The sequence below is a fragment of the Barbatula barbatula genome, assembly GCF_947034865.1.
Source record: "Barbatula barbatula genome assembly, chromosome: 25".
Classification (NCBI taxonomy): Eukaryota; Metazoa; Chordata; class Actinopteri; order Cypriniformes; family Nemacheilidae; genus Barbatula; species Barbatula barbatula.
In genome coordinates, this window is record NC_136788.1 from 12,585,055 (window position 1) to 12,601,281 (window position 16,227).

The 16,227-nt window shown below is 38.7% G+C and overlaps 1 protein-coding gene across 1 annotated transcript in view; it reads left to right on the top strand.

Moving 5' to 3' along the window:
• The first annotated feature begins 2,750 nt into the window (after positions 1-2,750).
• nav2b (neuron navigator 2b) overlaps positions 2,751-16,227 on the top strand; it is a 66,977-nt gene continuing 53,500 nt past the window's right edge. The window contains exons 1-2 of the mRNA XM_079450452.1: positions 2,751-2,889; positions 3,208-3,657. Coding sequence (XP_079306578.1) covers positions 3,553-3,657 — 105 coding nt within the window. The 5' untranslated portion in view covers positions 2,751-2,889; positions 3,208-3,552. The remainder of the gene's footprint in view (positions 2,890-3,207; positions 3,658-16,227) is intronic.

The window sequence follows — 16,227 nt, forward strand, 5'->3', positions numbered from 1 at the left end:
GCTCTGTGAGTTGGTTCAGTTGTTTACCTGGCCAGGGTCCCTTGACAGAAGGTGATATAAACCAGCTGTCAATGGACAAATATGCTTGGGGCTAAATGGATCATGCTAAAAGTCAAACCTTGACAACCACCACGGATATATACATTGAGGCAACATTAAGTGTAAATGGCGCCGCCATATTGGAAAGGGCAATGCTGCCATGCCAACACGATACAGTTGAACAGGTTTTGCAATTCCTTATGACAAAAAATATCAGAATTAATAAGTAAATAGAGACCCTTTGCACTCCTCATAGACCATAAACAATTAAAATAGAGTGAGATATAAACTTTATTGTTGATTTATTTAGAAAAAAGTGGTTTTACAGTGTTCCCTTTCTAACATGGCGTTGACGTAAGATTCAGAGTCCATTGCGGCATCTATGTGTGTGACCATGGAGGCTTTTTACAGGAATAATTATAGAAATGGCTTACCTAAAACTACATACATTTAACAATAACGTTTTCAATGATTATATGTTAAGCAGCAATAGGAGTGTTTTAGCATAGGAACAAACACTTAACCGTTAAAGACACTTCGTTCTTGGATTTCTATTTCTCTGTCGATCTCCCCCATGAAAGACTAGCTTTGTATGTGTGTCAGGAATGTAAATACCTCCCCAGACCGCATGCGTTTAGGAACACCGAGGAGTGAGGACCTTCATGAATTTTAATAGCTCACTTCTAATATGTGTTTCGAGAGCTTGCAAAGCAGCAGATATTAACGCAATGATATGCATCTCTTCGCGTTATAAATTTCCGTGTAGGGCTGACAACTGCTCGTGATATTATGTGCTCGCGGATGAACTTCGTCGTTCCCACACGGCGACAGGAGCTCTGTTTGAGGAATTATGGTATTCAATTTCGCATCAGTGACAAACTCTCCTCCTGTGTCATAAAAACAATGATAACGGGACAGATTTTATTGCCGTCTCCCTCTAAGACCGTCGCTCAAAATGGCCTCATGAATTTGGATGAATTGAAACGGCGCGCGGGATGCTGCGTTGCGGCCTGTGAATGAAGAATGCAGTTTTGTGGTGGTCATACTTGGGTTGTGCTTCAGTCCATGACAAATTATTCATCGCTTTTGTGCTTCTGCTTTAGGGTTTTGTGTACGTTTGCTAAAATCAGAAAGCGCATATTTAAATTAATTCCTGGCTGTTTGTTTCATCATTCTGCCCTGATGATTGAATTATTTCGTCTAATTTTATTGAAGTTGTTCAGTATAATAAAAAATCAAATGTATGTGTATTCATAATTATTAGAATAAATCATATTTTAAGCATTACATTTACATTTTGATTTCACGAAGTCTTAAAATCCAGAATTTTGGCAGCATGATGATTACCTTCCTCCTCACTATTCCATTATTCTGTTAACACCAATCGAGGGGAAGGGTGTTGGATGGGCAGTCCATCAGGAACTACATCTCACCTGCCCTGTCTTATATACACGAGTGAGCAGAACAGACCACTTCGACTCTTCTGCATACAAATCAGTCTTTCTCTCACTGCGTTGTGAACAAAGCGATGCCAATAGATGCATACATTGATTTGTGTAAATATATGATACCCCAATTACTATAAAGCATTTTTATGTAATGACAAAGATGACAGTATTCATTTTCCGTTGATTTTTCTCCATCTCGCCACACTCAGACTTATTGTGAAGGTTCGTGATGATCTGAGGAATCACGTTCATGATCACAGATGATAGATTTTCCCAAATCCACGTGTAAACATGACACCTCCTCTCTGTCCTCGTGTTGTAATCCACGAATTAAACCCTTAATCAGAGTGACGATGACCCAAATCCCGTCATCAGCCATAGCGGCTGTCACTGGCTTCATTAAAAATAAAGTTTACTCGGTTCACACTGACTAATTAATTCAATAATGACTGGAGATTACTGTGTGTAATATTATACGTTTTTTATTATAGAGAGTTTTTATGAATAATTTTCACAACCTACTTTTTTCATTGTTTCGATTTATTTAATGTTTTGATTGTTATAACAAGTGTGTATTTAAATGTTTTTGATGATTTTGTATCATCAATGTACATGTTATTTTAATAACACGATTGCTTCAATCCTGCCAAAGCTCAGTAGCCTAACTAATAGAAAACAAACAAATATATAGCCTTACAGAAGCTATTGGTTTACTTCTGTATTTAAATATGTATTATTCATCAGTGGAGTTAAATAAAAAAGGCAAACGGATATGTGCCGGCATTGGTACATTTTACATTTAAGTTTATTGTTGTTTCTTCCAGGCGTTTGTTTATAGCTCTCTGGCGCCCCCTGCTGTTAAAAGCCGAACAGGATTTACTGTTTTGATGTGCACGTGGAAACTTGAAATGCTGAAAATCTAATACCACCGAATTAATACTATAAACAGTAAACAAATATAAGTAACGCTTTCATGTGAGCTGAAATTGCGGGTGAATGCATGAAATTAATGTGGGCTAATACAGTAAACAAGTCTACCGCGCATTAGCACAATAATGCATCTTTAGTGCCTATGAGTGTCGATGATTAAAATCATATAATCAGCATTTCATCTCCACATTGTGGCGTGTCATGCATATCAGGTCAGTGGATAGGACAGGGCTGGCCCCTCAAGGGGGCATACAAATCCACATTGAAAGAAGTTCCCATGGAAACGAAAAACGCTGCGGAAAACCTCTTTTGCGCCGGTTGAAGATCATTCGGGGTGGAGCTGGGGGCGTGCGTGGGGGAGGGGCGGGTGTAGGGGCATGACGTCATAAACAATGCCGGTGCTCGGCGTGCAGGACGCCGAAGAGTTGTGCTGTTTTGTTTTCCTAAATCAAACATAATACATCATGCTAAGGTAATTGTTGGTTTATCTGTTAGTGTATTTGAAGTGTTGGTTGATGTACGGTATTGCGAGAGAGTTTATCATTCACAACTGCCCTGACATTTTATTATTGGTCTACGTAACGCAATTGCTAACATGAATTCACAACGGATGAATTGAATTCGGCGCACATCTCTCCAGGAGTACTTTTGTAATTTAGTGCAATCGAAACATTTTGTTTTAAAGCGACAGAGAGACTTGAATCTGAACCGAACCAGTTTCTGACACTTTTACTTTTTCCCTTTCTCCCCAACACACTTCACACAACTCGTGCATGACTCTATGTGGCAGAGGATTTCCAGCATGACAGCTCCATGGCTGATATGAAAGGTGACTTGAGAAGCTCACTCGTGCATCACTGGAGACCCGAACCTCCCCCAGCAAATTCAATTAACATCACCTAACTTGGGACCATCATCCAAAGATGCCTGCGAGATCTCCAGCCACAGTTCTGACGGAGAAATCCACTGAAGAGCTAAACAGCAAAGTAGAGGTTGATCGCAATGATCACATATTCGTTGTAGCGCCAATTACCAAAATTAATGTCTGATCTAGAGAATCAGGGGATATCTTAGTATCAGAAGAATCTCGAGTCGAGAGTTCAGATTTGGTCGGGGGTCCTAGGTTTCTGGTGTGATGGAGGTACGTTCGGAGACAGGCAAACAACTCTGTCCACATCATCACCAACTTCAGCAGCAGAAGAGACCGACTGTCACCCATGCTCTGGACGACCAGAAAAAAGTAAGATGTTCTTTATTTTTGTGGTTTTGATAAGTATTAGTTTTGCTTTATGACTTTGGTGTCTTTTACCAAGCTTTTTGGGTGTCAATGTAAATGGGGTTGTCACAACATGTATGGTCAATTGATATTAAGAACCACAATTATCAATATTGTGTTAATTCACACGTATCGTAACTTATTCAGCACTTTTTCTGCCTGCAATTTGTCTTTTAAGGATGATTAATTGACGAAACCCTTAATAGGATGAAAGTTTTTAGTTACCTTGATAGTATTGTTATAGTGAAGTCCTCACACACGATAAACACAATAGTGAAAATCTGATATCGTGACGGCCCTAGTAAGAATGTGTAAAAATTGTAAAATGTTAAAGATTATTTTATACTCACAATTCTCTTTTCTCTTACTCTAAATGTTAAGACGAGCAGAATGTGCATTCAATAAATGTTTAATACTAAATATACATAATACATTTTTAATGAGCATCTGTCTTTGAATATTTAAACATACATGTGCTAAGAATAAAATAAAGCAACTGTTATGGTAGTATGAAATCCATACAGTCTTGTTTTGTATCGAAGTGTGGCGTTTCCCATCGACACGGATGCCCCCGATGCCCGTATGTGCACAGCTGGGGCACCTGCTCTTAATTCGGTGGAGCCACATTTAGCGTTGACTGTCCAAGGCATTAGATAATTTGCCATAGTAAGTGAGAGTGATTAGGTCTAATGACTTGTTGGGTGTCAGATGGACCTTGAGGCTCTTGTAGGATCCACATCATAAAGAATCAACCTCAAATCACTCCTGACTTATGGCTGGCTAATGTTCTGGAAGCCCTTGGTTTATGATTGACTAAAGCGTTCACTGGTAAAGTTAATGTGTAATCTTGAAAATCATATAGATATGTTTGGGAGATGAGGTGTTCGTGGGGTTTTCTTTAAAAATACATGCACACAGTGGTCCTAAAAAAGTGTTTTAAGAAAAAAAGACACTTTTGTTGTCACATATTAGAGATTCTTGTCTCTAGGTAGTGAGATCAACTACACTTTAGGTGTCACCTCTAGGTGTCACGTTCTAGAACTAAAGGCGGTTCATGACCTTTGGATCAGTTTGGTTCAAAGTAATTGTTTGTTTTGGGAAATGACTTGCGTCATTTACTGTGAATGCCATGTCCTACTGTATTGTGTATGTATACGTATTGCGAACGTTTTTAGTGTGGCATAATGTACAAAAAGTCTATTGGTGGACGTTCTTGCCTCGTAAGTCAGTTGTGCTTTTTCTTTTAACATTAAAACATTTCTGAGAAACATCGAACATAAGGCTTTCACTTCTTCTGTAGCCAATATAAAGTGTTTGCTTAGTTCACCTGCAGTCCAGCTGCACATTCATTATGATTATAAGGGGTGTCATGGCCTGACAGTTCAACAAAGAACAGGTTGTTCTTCCCAACCCTTGGCGTGCCTGTTTTCTCTGAATTAAGACGAGATGTTGATTTAATTCATGAAGGGTTCTTTCAACAACCCAATCTGCGCATCTGTGCGACTGCATGTGTGCGCATGTGGATGTCAAGCAATTTTCAAGGTCTACCGTATAAATCCAGATTAAAACATTGTGCCCCTCCGATCTCCTCCTGCTGAATGCCTCACTTTCATGGGCCGAATTCAGTTTCTGTGTTGATTTACTGTTTTCGCTGTCATCACCGTTAACTGGTTCCACTGACATGGAATCTAATCACTTTATAGGGGCCGTGAGGAATGGAGAATTGTCCATAGTCTTCCTTCTCAATAAAGTCGAGCTTGCCATTCGACATTAGGGTCTCTGCGTCAAACTGTCTAGCGCTGTTAAAGTTCCTCTTGCTGAATTTGCCGTGGATGTGTTAGTCAGATGTGTGTCAGGGAAATCTTCTGATTTCACTTAGTATTCCAGGCACTCGCCCAACCACGATCCCTTGGGCTGCAGGTCAAGATTTTGAAGTTTGAGGTTTTCTTTTAAACCTTTGAAAGGCTTAAAGTGATGGTTCACCTCCGCTTAGAAAAAGTAAATGTGGTTTGTTGTTGGTGACCTCATGCTTAATGTTGATTTGTTTCTAGAGTTAATCATTGCCAGTGACAAAACCGTCAAGTTTAACGATTTCCAATGGCCTTATTGAACCCAAGAAGATGTGCGCGATGTGAACGTGCAAAAATTGTGGTTTGCATAATTGGATTAAGGTTTTAAAGGGATTGATAACCCAAAAGTTATTTCAGCATTTTCTTTCCGTCGTGGCATTTCAAACCTGTATGAGTTTCTATCTGCAGAACACAAGAAAATATATTTTGAAGAAGGTTAATGCCCCGAAAACATTTGGCTCCATTGACTTCCATTGTATGGACACAAAACTGAGAAACACTGAGAAATTTTGCTAAATATCTGCTTTTGTGTTCCACAGAACAAAGACAATTACAAATCAACTTTACTATGATCGTCAATGGTGGTCAAGAACTGTACGGTTACAAGCATTATTCCAAATCATTCTCTGTGTTCATCAGAATAAAGACATGTATGCAGATTCGGAACAACTTGAGGCGAGAAAATAAAGACATTAGTTTTCATTTTTGGTTGAACTGTCCCTTTAAACATCTTTGTTCTGTAGTTTCTCTGCTAAGATATAATACACTTTACATAATTATGGCATAAACTGCATGATGCATTTTTCAGAAATCTTCTTTTTTTACCAAAACATAATTTTTTGCTACTATCTGTTTGTTTTATTACACATTACCATGACAGCTGATTCGATCTGAAATGCTGTGATTAACTTTGTGGTCAAAAGTTTGGGAATTTGTTTTTGGACATAATAAGGTGTATATACTGGAGGCTATATAATACAGTCAAGTGTACAACGATTTATACGTATTGTCATTTTAAGTCTTTGCTTCCTTGGTCTTTAACAGTCCATAGATCAGTATGATATATATGGGTCAGTAGGTAAGACCTTGAAGCCTTAGATAGGTCAGGTGTCAGCTAAAGATTAATTCTGTATGACTGCGGTTTGACCTTCTAGTGTGACATCATTCCCAATAGTAAGTGCTGTTTCTGTTTAACTTGTAAATCTGTCCATTTCATCTGTTTGTGTGACATTCTTAGATATTTCTTAAAGGAAAATGTAACTTTTTGTCAACTTAATGTTGTCCTCAACCCACATGACTTCCTTCTGTAAAATGCGAACGGTGATGTTTGGCCCAATGTTCTGTTACTGACAGCTTCAGTTCCCATTCACTTCAAATGTCAGCATATATTTCCGGTGTTTCTCTTGGGTCTCTTTAAGTGTACAGTTGTAACCATCTGAAAGCACAGATGACCTCATCAGGTGATAAAAGCTGGTGATATTAGTGGAAATTATTCATGAGATAACCTCATTAATATTCAGATGACCTTTTTTAGTGTGTGTGATGTTTGAAGGTTGAAAACATTATTTATTCATACCATATTATTGGTCAATGTAAAGGAATCATTGGTGTGTATTTCCTTCTGAATGATGTTGATTTAGGAGTCAGGACCTCCCTTGATCTTCCTAATGTTTTGGGGGGGGAAATTATGTGGAAGAAGGTTAGACTGCATGATGTGTTTGTGGGTATTTGGCTGTGTGTGCAGTAGATATTTATTTAACATTTCTTGCTTTGCCGTTGCGATGCCATTCTTTGGACAAGTCCAAGCTCACCCTGCATCTCCACACACCAGAGACCCAAACTGAAGAGATATGCATCATTTGCCCTTCCATTTAAAAAGGACGTCTGCCTCGGAATAGCTGAGGGTGTGTAATTTTGCTCTTTCAAATTCTTTATTCAGAAGAAGCCACTGGTATTGTCCCACTGTCAAGACTGAGGCGCGCTGATGTTTTCTTTGAGCAGAGACTTGGTCTCCAGGGTCATGCATAAGCATTTATTATAAGATGCTACATTCATCATTGATTTTCCGCACGATAGATGGTCAGTGTGAGGCTGTAGGATGGTTTTTGTTCATGCTTGGATTCAAACCCAAGCATCCGATGGATTTAATATCATCATGAGTATCTTTGGATCGCATGTTATTTTGGTGTTTGTGGTTTTGTTGTTACTTTATAGATTTAAAGGTAGAAAAACATAATTTGTTAGGGTTTTAGAGGTTGGTTCTTTCTTCGCTATAATTTAAAGTCCATATACTTCAAATACTGATGTTTGAGGTTTTGGAGTTTTGTAAGCCCAAAAGTACCTGCTGTGTCTTTAGATAAAACACTCTCTGCATGATTCTTTTGTGATTGTTTTCCTGTTGTCATGCTAATTCACAAAATTATTCTTCTCTTTGTAACTGCAGTTTGAGTTAAATTGGGTGAAGGAACAGCTGTGCTGCATTGTGGAAATCTTGAAGTTGTTGTGGTACCCATGGATGAACATCCCAGGGCAATAATTTCAGTACCTTAAAATTTTTATATTTTACCACCCCAGTTCTGTTTTGTAACAATCTTTTGATGGTTGATATAACCACAGCGTTTCTTTTTATGAAGAGATGAATTATAACAGAAATCTTTCATATTTGAACTGTAATCTTTTTTTTGATCTGTGACACAGACAGACATATTATGTCTATGTTGGATTGAGTTTTTACTTGCCATGAAAACATTGCATGATAAGGAAATTCCGAGTCTTTCTTTAGGAGATCATTTTTCTTTGACTTGTAAGCTCAGTGACACAGTGTGCTTTATGTGGCTCTGCTGATGTGAGTGGAGGTGACTTGTGTTCAGATCCGGGCAGGTTCAAGAGCTTTGCCTTTGGATTACCTTTATTCATGGAGGGTTCTTAGCCTTGTTACTTTCTTGCTGTTTGATTTGTGAAAATGTCAGAATTTACTGTTTTATGCAAACTAAATCAAATCTGTAGTCAGTACTTTTGTTGTGCTTATAGTAAAAATATGGAAGCAACATTTTTAGGATATTAGTTTCAGAGACTTAACTTTTTTTAGTTACTTCTCTTACATGTTTGGCAATTGTAAGTACTTTTTAGAAATGTAAGAATTGTATTGTTGTTATTCCTGATTTCTAATAACTTCCTTCTGTAATCTTCAATGTTTTACAGAATTTATTTTCAAGATATTAAGATGAGCAAACCAATTTAATAATGCACTCTAGATAAAAAAATACTGTATTAATATGAATAAATATTCCGTACTCATTTTTGACAGTATTAAACATTTTGCTCTCCATTAAATTACTTTTGAGCATTAACGGAAATGTCTGTGAAATGAAAGGAAAATGTACCGGTCATTTTCTGCCAGTACTTTATCCGTTTTTTTACAGGATTATACATTTTTATAATAATGCCCAATGGTCATACTTTTATGTTTTATATAAAAAAATAGCAATGATTTACAAAAATAATCAAATGGTTGCCACTTGTCCACTGAATGTATTTAATGCCAAAGTAAAATGTGTGCATGAATCAAAAACCCCTCATCATATTTTCACCCATTCATCTGTCCCTTATTTTGTCGAGAAAATGGGAACAAGCTTTTTAATACGTGAGTGAGTGGAACCAGTGGTGTGAAGACCTCATGGTAGTGGTGGGTTTTCAAAGGGCAAACCTCCCCCATCCATGGCTTTGCTTCAATAAATAATAGATGAACCCTTAGAGATGCCTCACAATCAGAATAAGGGGGGCTGGAGAGCACAGCCCTCAAAGACCCCAAGATAGAATTAACTAAGTAGTTTTGAGTGTAGTTCACCAATGCATTCAATGTGAGTCTCTCTTATCATAATTTATTGATTTTATATATGATTTTGTTTCAAATAGATTTCAAATCTGTTTATTCATGTTTTAATATGTTCTCCTGAATGTTGAATCCAGCGAAAGTGTAAAATCTTGGTACCCTGAACTCATAATCTTGTGATTTTTGAATGTAATTTATTTCATTAAATATATATATTCAATGCAAGAGGATGTTATGGACGTTATACTTCCCTTAGTTGTTATGTGACTGATCTGCCAGTAGGTGACAGCACTGCTGCAGACTGCTGTTACAGAAAACCTCATTGATTTATAAATCTGAATGCATGTTAGTGTTTATGTTCAAGATCTGTTCAAAACACAATATAAATCAATAAATTACAATTAAGCATAACATTGAACTTCACTGCTCAGAATCTTTTAGACAAACCTTTTGGAATTGTAGGCACATTACTACACTAACACGCTGAAAGCTCATGAAAGCTTGTACATGTACTTCCAAAAGTAGCTCCTGACTTTATTTCTCCCAGTTGCATGTAGGCTGGTCGATTTTGCCATGAGGTAAGAAGTTTTTGATTGACAACACATACGTCTACGTTTTGGGGGTTTTGTGTGTTTCCTGCAATTAGCATTAAGCTGGACTGCTGTGTGTAGTAGTGCGTGTACATTTAACCAAATATCAAAGCCACGAGGATTTGGCAACAAAGGAGTCGACAATTGCACAGCCCAAGAAATTACATTAATCGGATGGTTTGTTTTTATTTCTGAGTTTTATCTGGCCCGGTTGCCAATTGATTTTACATGTGTGCTTTTAAGTGTTCTTCATTTTCCTCTGAAGCAATCCTTTAAAAAAACCCAAAATGAGACATCAACTTGCTCACCACAAATGTAGTTTTTAGAGGCGTATTCACACTAAACCTGTATGACTGTCTTTATACTAGGAACAGAGCTGTCAAGTTCTTTATTTCAAGCCAGAAAGACTCATGCATTCATCTTTTACAAAATAACTTGAATTTCTGTCTGTTTCTCCAACAAATTCAGAAGACATATAGACAACAAACTATTACTTTACACGTTCAGCTTTCACCATTCACCATTGTGTAAAAACTGGGATAGCCTCCACCATAAATCACTTTGGAAGAAAAGTGTCCAGTAACTGGCCAGCAGCTATGCATCCCATTGCAGTGCACTGATATGGTACCTTATCTGTGTGATGTGAAGGAGAGGAGCGTAATCTCCTGTCCCTCTTGTCTAATCTCTTTGGCAGAGGCATTGTTCCATGTATGTGTTCCTGTGTGGTGGGTTCTCGCACGTTTACTTCCTCCAGGGCAACTGTGTCTCGCGTGCCACTGCAGGACTCCGCTGTATCTCCTCCTATTTATATCCACTCGCTATCAACTGTTCTTTCTTTCCTGTACAAGCAGCCCTCACTTGCCCTTGACCTCCTTACCAAGGAAGAAATGCTATCTAGGATGCACCAGGGTGTCCTACCTTAAACCATAGACTCTTGTTCCTGTTGCATTCACGTTATATACGCTCTTAATCTTTTTTTGGATAAAAACTTCTGCTAAGTGACTAAATGGAAAATAAAGGTCCGTAAAAGGTACTTGACAGCCATACCATCATTTTTGGTTCCACAAAGAACCATTCTGTCAAAGGTTCTTTAAAGAACCAGCTCTTTCTTACTTTTTTATAATCCAAAGAACCTTTTTTGACTAAATACATTTGTAAACAAAATATATATACATATATATGTAGTCGTCTTTCTGCATTCACTTTATCCAAATGTATTCAAAAACAGGTACTTGTTCTTTGGAAACACTGGTCGGCACCATCATATTACAAATGCCTGTTTTTACTAGGTTTTGGTCTTTAAATGGTTCTTGAAGTAACATTAATTTTATAAAGTAACTTGCAATTGCGATTTTAAGTTCCAGTTACATCATTGCATCAAACACATTCAACCTTCAGCTAGTTCCCCTCAGGTTTTCGTGTTAACAGCTTGACCAGCATTAGGCTAAGATGGTAATCATGTGTGAATAGTCAGTAAACCCCTTATGCTAGAAACGGTTTGTGAATGTTTCTTATCACTGAAATCCCCTACTAACCTAACCTTACAGCCTGAGGAGCAGGTTGTGCTAATAGGATTCAGAAACAGGTGGTGTTTGGTGTGGCCTGTACTCTTGTGTTTGTTTCTGATGCTTCTTTTGTTTATGAGCTTTACTTCTTACATTTACATGATTCATTTGGCAGACGCTTTTCTCCAAACCGACTTGCATTGTATCGGAGTATGAACCTTGACTTTGTCGTTGCTCAATGCTTCTTATTTTTGATGTGTTTCACTGTTCAGGTCGGAGGTTCCTCGTTGTTCCTTCTGTGTAGATGTGAAAGGTTCTATCAATGCAGAGGTATCTGTTGACTAAAGGTATCTGTTGACTAAGTCAACATATTTTGAGGACCTTTTGCTTAATGGTAAAGCAAAGTATGCATTTGCGAAGGGTTATTTAGGGAGTCGTTTGATAAAACGTTTCATCACTGCTACTGATGTTTGACTTGAATGGTTGGATATTTGAACGTGATCCCTCACGAGGTCTGATTCTGCACATGATCAGGATCTTCTGACCCTGTTGGAGACCGCGAGGCATCTAGTCTGTAATGAGATTGTTTGCTGACTGTGCATACAAATTGTAATCTAATCATTGGCTTGGAAAGTGGAATACACCACAGTGCCAAGTCACCGTCTGCTGTCTCGCGAAGGAAGCGTTTGGCGTGAGCTTCATATATGAGCCATGAGTTTACTAGGTTATTAAATTTTGTCTTTATTTTGCTAATTTAAAGGGGTATCGAGAAAAAGTGGATGTTAAAGTCCACAAAATTTCATGAAGCTATATAGAATCGGGCATCAGCTATTCAGCTGATTGTGTATCACTATCTTTGTGTCTGCATCCTGCGTTTAATTCGGCTCACTTTTATATAAAACTAATGATTCATTTCTCTGGACCTTTAGGATTACACGAGATGTGTGGGCATTGCAGCATAAATGCCTCAAAGTGCCTAGTTGTGGATCAGGATGTTATTATGTTTAGCTGATAGTTCTAAGGTGATGATCCCTTGTCACCGCCCAGCAGTGCTTTGTTAAAGTGGAGGGTCTGTTTCCCATCCTGCTGCACGTTTGTCTGATAGGGTCTACCGATGAACTGTACAACCCAGTTCTCGTTTCAAGCTTTTTGCTTAATGTTAACAGATGAAACATTTGGATTGTAACATTGAAAACGTTGCTGCATCTTTTTCTTTCAGTTGTAAAACAACCTTAGGTTTTTAGTACATTGTTGTCGATACGAAATCTGAGTCAACCGTATTGACTTGATACATGTTATTGATTTTTTTCATCAAGAAGTTTCTAGTTCATCTACCCCTGTTTATGTATGAATATATATTCTGTTTGTTTCAATCATGTCATATTTAAGTAATATAGTTGTGAATGCTGTTTCATGTTGACCTTAAGGACAGTTATATTGATTTAAAAATCACTTCATCCGAGTGTGCAAGGACAAACTGAATATTTCTTGATGAGTAAGTATATTATCTATCAACCTGAAGTGTATCAAGGTTGATTTACGGGACATTTAGTCATGCAAAGTCTTTGACCTTCAAACAAGATTTCACATATTTCCACAGAAAATGCTGTGAAAATACATATAGCTTTCCATTAAGGAGACAGTGTCATAAGCTAATACTAAACGTGATGGGTTCAACCGTTTCATTGTTTGTTTCAGACCAGCGTGATGTTTATCTGTCCTTACTGTTTAAGGTAAACCGTGAACTAAGCTGTGACCTATCCTGCTGTCCAGAGCAACTTGTTAGGAATGATCGTGGCAGATGTCTACAAACGAAGAGTGGCCATATGGAATAAGCTTATCTTTTAGAGCCAGTTGTAAAGGCTAATGGAAAGAAAAGCCTGCTTCAGATGACCCCAAGCTGTGTTCATGGACTTTCTCTGTTCTTTATAATGTTCGATGTTTACATGTAATGTATAGTGGCACATTCCGAAAAAAAACATTTGAAATATAAAATATAAATTACCTTGCATAGTCATACCAGGTTCATTTACAATGGGTGAAATGGGTTATTTTTGTCTAAGGATGGTACGGTTGGCCACGCACAGCTGGATATCTGCTGCTGTGGGTACATTGGATTGTAAACCACCGCCCAAAATGAGTTTGCCTTCGAGGGGTATTCTTGTGGTTTCAATGATCACATCCAGTTTAACAACATGGGTTTTCAAAATTGAATCCATGCTGTGTGTTGCGGTCGCACATGTGTTTACCAAAGCCTCAGCTTAGCAACCTGTACCTACCACCCAACGTTATTGCGGTCGTGCGGTAGGTTTTTATTACGATGCCCTTTACTTGATACTCGGTGCTGTTCTTGTTAATGTGGGCCAGAGAAAACCTGAATGCAACATGAATTTCTCCTATCACGCAATTGCTTAACATGCAGAGATGACTACTGCATAAATTGGTCATGTGTGGGAGAAAAATTACAACTTAAATCTTAAAGGGATAGCTCACACAAAAATGGAAATTCTGTGATGGCATTTAAAACCTATATGTAACTTTTTTCTGTGGCACAGACATGGAGATATTTTGAGAGAAGTCCTTTAACTGTCCCTTTAAACTTCGCTTCCTTTTGCACCTGTTGAGGGGGATTTGAAAGGAGCTTAAGATATTATTCACTTCTCCATTCAACATTACCATCTCAAGTTTAGCAAATTCAACAGTTTTAGTGTCGGAAGACAGCGAGTCTCTAAGGAAACAATGCATCGGTGCGCTTTGACAGGCTGCAGAGGCGGTGGGTATCTTTTTCCCCCACAGGGATTATTGAGTTCATTTTGCAGACGCATAGAACTGCTGTCCTGACAAAATTTCATCCTCCCCAGCCTCCTCTTGGGCTGCGTGAATAACCAATTGCTCTCTCTCTGCATGCAGCTATAAATGCGACCAGGCATGGGAATCCACTGACTTGAAAATCAAGTGAGCTAGCCTTACAGTTTCATTCATTGTATAACCGCGCACAACATTTTGATTCCTAGTAAAAGTGCTTTCAGCCCAATTCTGACCTGCACTGAGTTTAATAATGTTTAATAGATGTTGTTTGCGGTGGGTAAATTGCTTTGTTGAGATGACAACCGCAGCAAACAATGCTTAGTCCAATGAATAAAATCTAGTGGCATCAAGTGGTGAGGTTGCGAATTGCAACCAACGCTTAACTCCACCCCTCTATTTCCAAGAACTTCGCTGGCTGACACAAGGCTAAGATGTCATCGCGTTGTCGCTTCTTTGCCGAATGAGAGAACGTATTTACAAAACACGTTCTCCAGTTTGTCCATTTAGGGCTACTGTAGAAACAACATGGCAAATTCCATGTCAAAGACCTGCGGTGTATACAGATAGAAATGACTCATTCTGAGGTAATAAATACATAACACTTCATTATGTAAGGTCTTTATACACCTCTGATGACATAGTTATGCATATTATATTACATTTCTGTCAATACATTTTCCAAAAAATTACACATTGTACCTTTAAAGGGATAATGCGCCAAAAATGAAAATTCTGTCATGTTTTACATTGAATCAACTTAATCGCTCCCACTCTTCTGTGTAAGAGTAGACATCTTATGTATTCATCAAATTATATTAATCAATATACTGACTGGGTCACCATTCACTTGTAGCATTTTTAAGTGAATGGTGACTCTGTTTTTTTCAATTTTTTGTTCCACGAAATAATTCACGATGATAGAATTCTATTTAAACATTTTAATTTGACCACCTTTTTGCATTATCCTTCAATATTAGTGGTACTAGTTCGTTATACGTTTAATAATGTCAGTGTAGGTTTCCTATAAATGTAATTTCAAAAATCTGGAAGAAAGGAAGTCTAAGGCAAGACTTTTCTTTTCACATTTGTTCTCCTTTCCTTGTTCTTGTATTGTAATGATAGGGCAGATTGTGCATTGCAGAGCAGGGTAGCATTAGGGCTGATTAGCCTGTCACCCAGGGGTGTTAGTCTTGAGTTTTCCCATAGGACACATCTGCTGCCCCGCTAAAGGTTTCTAATCCCTCTCAAGTCTCTGGCATCTGGAGGCTGGTTAGAAATCCTTGTGCAGACTGTAAGTTCTCTTACGCTGACAACAAATTGCATCCTGCCTTCCCTCTTATCAGTGACTTCTGCCTGCCACAGCGTGCAGACTTTTTTTCAACAGCGGCTGTGCTGGGCTATATTGGGATGAGTGGAACTGGGAGCAGGTGGCGGGCGGAGCCCGGATCTCGAGTCACATATTAAGCAGAGCTTCACCGGACGAGAAAAGCCCCGAAGATGCTGATGACGGAGAATATGTGTGCGATCTTCATGGGAAAGTCATGTTATTGGTAGGTTTAGCGAGTGCGCGTAGACGTCCCTGTGATGCTGTGCCTTCCAGCACCGCATGAACTCGGGTTTGTGGACGCATTTCCCAACACTTTTCTCCAGCTGTTAAGTCAGCGTGTGCGGTTGCTTTGCAACCAGACAACCTCGTGCCAAGACGCTCGTGTGCACACTGCAGTTTTGCAAAAGTGGTTGGACTGAAAAGCATGAGAACATGCCTGCGATTCTAGTTGCCTCCAAGATGAAGTCGGGATCGCCCAAACCCGTGCATGGTACGGCTCTGCCAATTCCAGCCAGGGTAGCGGCATACCAGAACGGACCCCTGAAGCCCGTGCATTCCAGCCTGATTCCTCCGAAGTCAACCGTCTATAGGCAGCAAGGCTTCGCAAACGTAAAGAAAAAGA